We start from the raw sequence: 1675 nt of genomic DNA on the forward strand, positions 1-1675 counted from the left end.
TTTCATTGTTACAAATTGAACATAATTAAAGCATAGTGATTAATCACAAAAACAATGTTATTATATATGTGCTTTCCGATGGTCTTAGGCGACCTCTCTGAAAGCGTCGTTCGACCCCCAAAGGGGTCGCGACCCACAGGTTGAGAACCTTTGCCTTAGGACATCAGATTCTGGTCAGCATCAAACTATCTTAAGAACAAATCTGTAGGTCTATTGACCACAGAAACAGTGTTGTCAAGCTAAAGATAACATCTTAATTTCAATTGTGTTTCAACCACAGGCCTATGAAAGCTAACCAACCCTGCTGATCACATATTCACAAACCAGACAGAACCGTGCCCTGCTTGACATGTACAATGATCAACTACTCCCTACCCTGGCCCCAACCAATCAGTTGAGACTACACTACAACTCCTTTAGCATCATGATGAATGATTTCCCCCTACATAACCCATCCTCTGGAAGCCATCGGGAAGCCAGGCTTTTGAGCACTATTTTACTTATTAGTTGAGGAAATGGCTTGGTGCCATTTCCTCAACTAATAAGCCCTTGCTTTCTTGGCTGCAAACTCCTGTTCCTCTTTGATTGGACTTTGATGCATGTAGGCAAACAGACTCCTTTGGTCTGGTAACACCAGCCAGAAAAACTAAGAGAGAAAGAGAAAAGTTTCCCCATCCCCAACATAAACAATACATATGTTTGCCATAGGACTCAATACAACTATTTTTATTTTGTTCTCTTTGGTTTTTAAAATAAAGCCTCTAATTATTATGATGCAGCCCGAACTGGTTCTCATGAGAAAAAATTTATTTTGCACACCAATAAAATATACTCTATTGCCTCAGAAATACTAGTTGAAGCTATAAAAATGAATGGCTTCACTTTTCAAAGAAAGAGCTTTGTTCACACATCTATTGTTTTTTAAAAATTCCTTTGTTGTTTCAGTAAATTTATGACATCTCATAAACAGACACTAAGGGGTCTCTTTTTTTTCTTTTTCTTTCTTTTCCCTTTCTTTACCAGGCTAATCCTGAAAGGGAGCGGGTAAAAGGAGATCATTGTAATTTCCCTGGTCCCTGCCCTAAGCGTGGAGGGTCCTTCTCGAACACTCTTCCATACAGGGCCATGACTAAGATGGGCAAAGGGGCTCCACTTCTGCTCTGCAGACGTCCATCTCTTGAAACCTAATCAAAGAAAGCAAAGGATTAATCCCCAGGCAGAGCTTGGTTTCCAGCCCACGTGCCTTTCTGACAACACTCTAAAAGCAGCAGAAAATGGCAAAATCATTCAGAATTCGGTGTCAGAAGACACAGGTTTCAGATCCAGAGGTCTAATAGCAAAGGAACCTTGGGTGAAAATGTAGCAAATAAATCTATTGTACAGGAGTTAAATAAGATAATGTGTAAAAAAGAGTGCTTTTAACTCATGAAACACTATAGAAAGTATTAATTATTACTATCATTATTACAATTTCTCAAAAGAACACGCCCACGAAGTAAGTTGTGAAATTGGAGGCAAAGAAATGTAGACTTGGAGAAGTCTGGGGCTAACTCCCTCCCAGCAGGCTCAAGATCAACCATCCCACATAGGGGAAAAAAAAGAAAAAGAAAGAAAGAAAGAAAGAAAGAAAGAAAGAAAGAAAGAAAGAAAGAAAGAAAGAAAGAAAGAAAGAAAG

At 39.0% G+C, this 1675-nt stretch overlaps 1 protein-coding gene across 1 annotated transcript in view; it reads right to left on the minus strand.

Moving 5' to 3' along the window:
• Positions 1-698: 698 nt before the first annotated feature.
• The window catches only part of LOC102247599 (vascular non-inflammatory molecule 3), an 11665-nt gene continuing 10688 nt past the window's right edge, over positions 699-1675 (minus strand). Inside the window, exon 7 of the mRNA XM_005859021.2 lies at positions 699-1184. Within this exon, the coding sequence (XP_005859083.1) occupies positions 1056-1184 (129 nt within the window). The 3' untranslated portion in view covers positions 699-1055. The remainder of the gene's footprint in view (positions 1185-1675) is intronic.

This window comes from Myotis brandtii, unplaced genomic scaffold (assembly GCF_000412655.1).
Source record: "Myotis brandtii unplaced genomic scaffold, ASM41265v1 scaffold123, whole genome shotgun sequence".
NCBI lineage: Eukaryota > Metazoa > Chordata > Mammalia > Chiroptera > Vespertilionidae > Myotis > Myotis brandtii.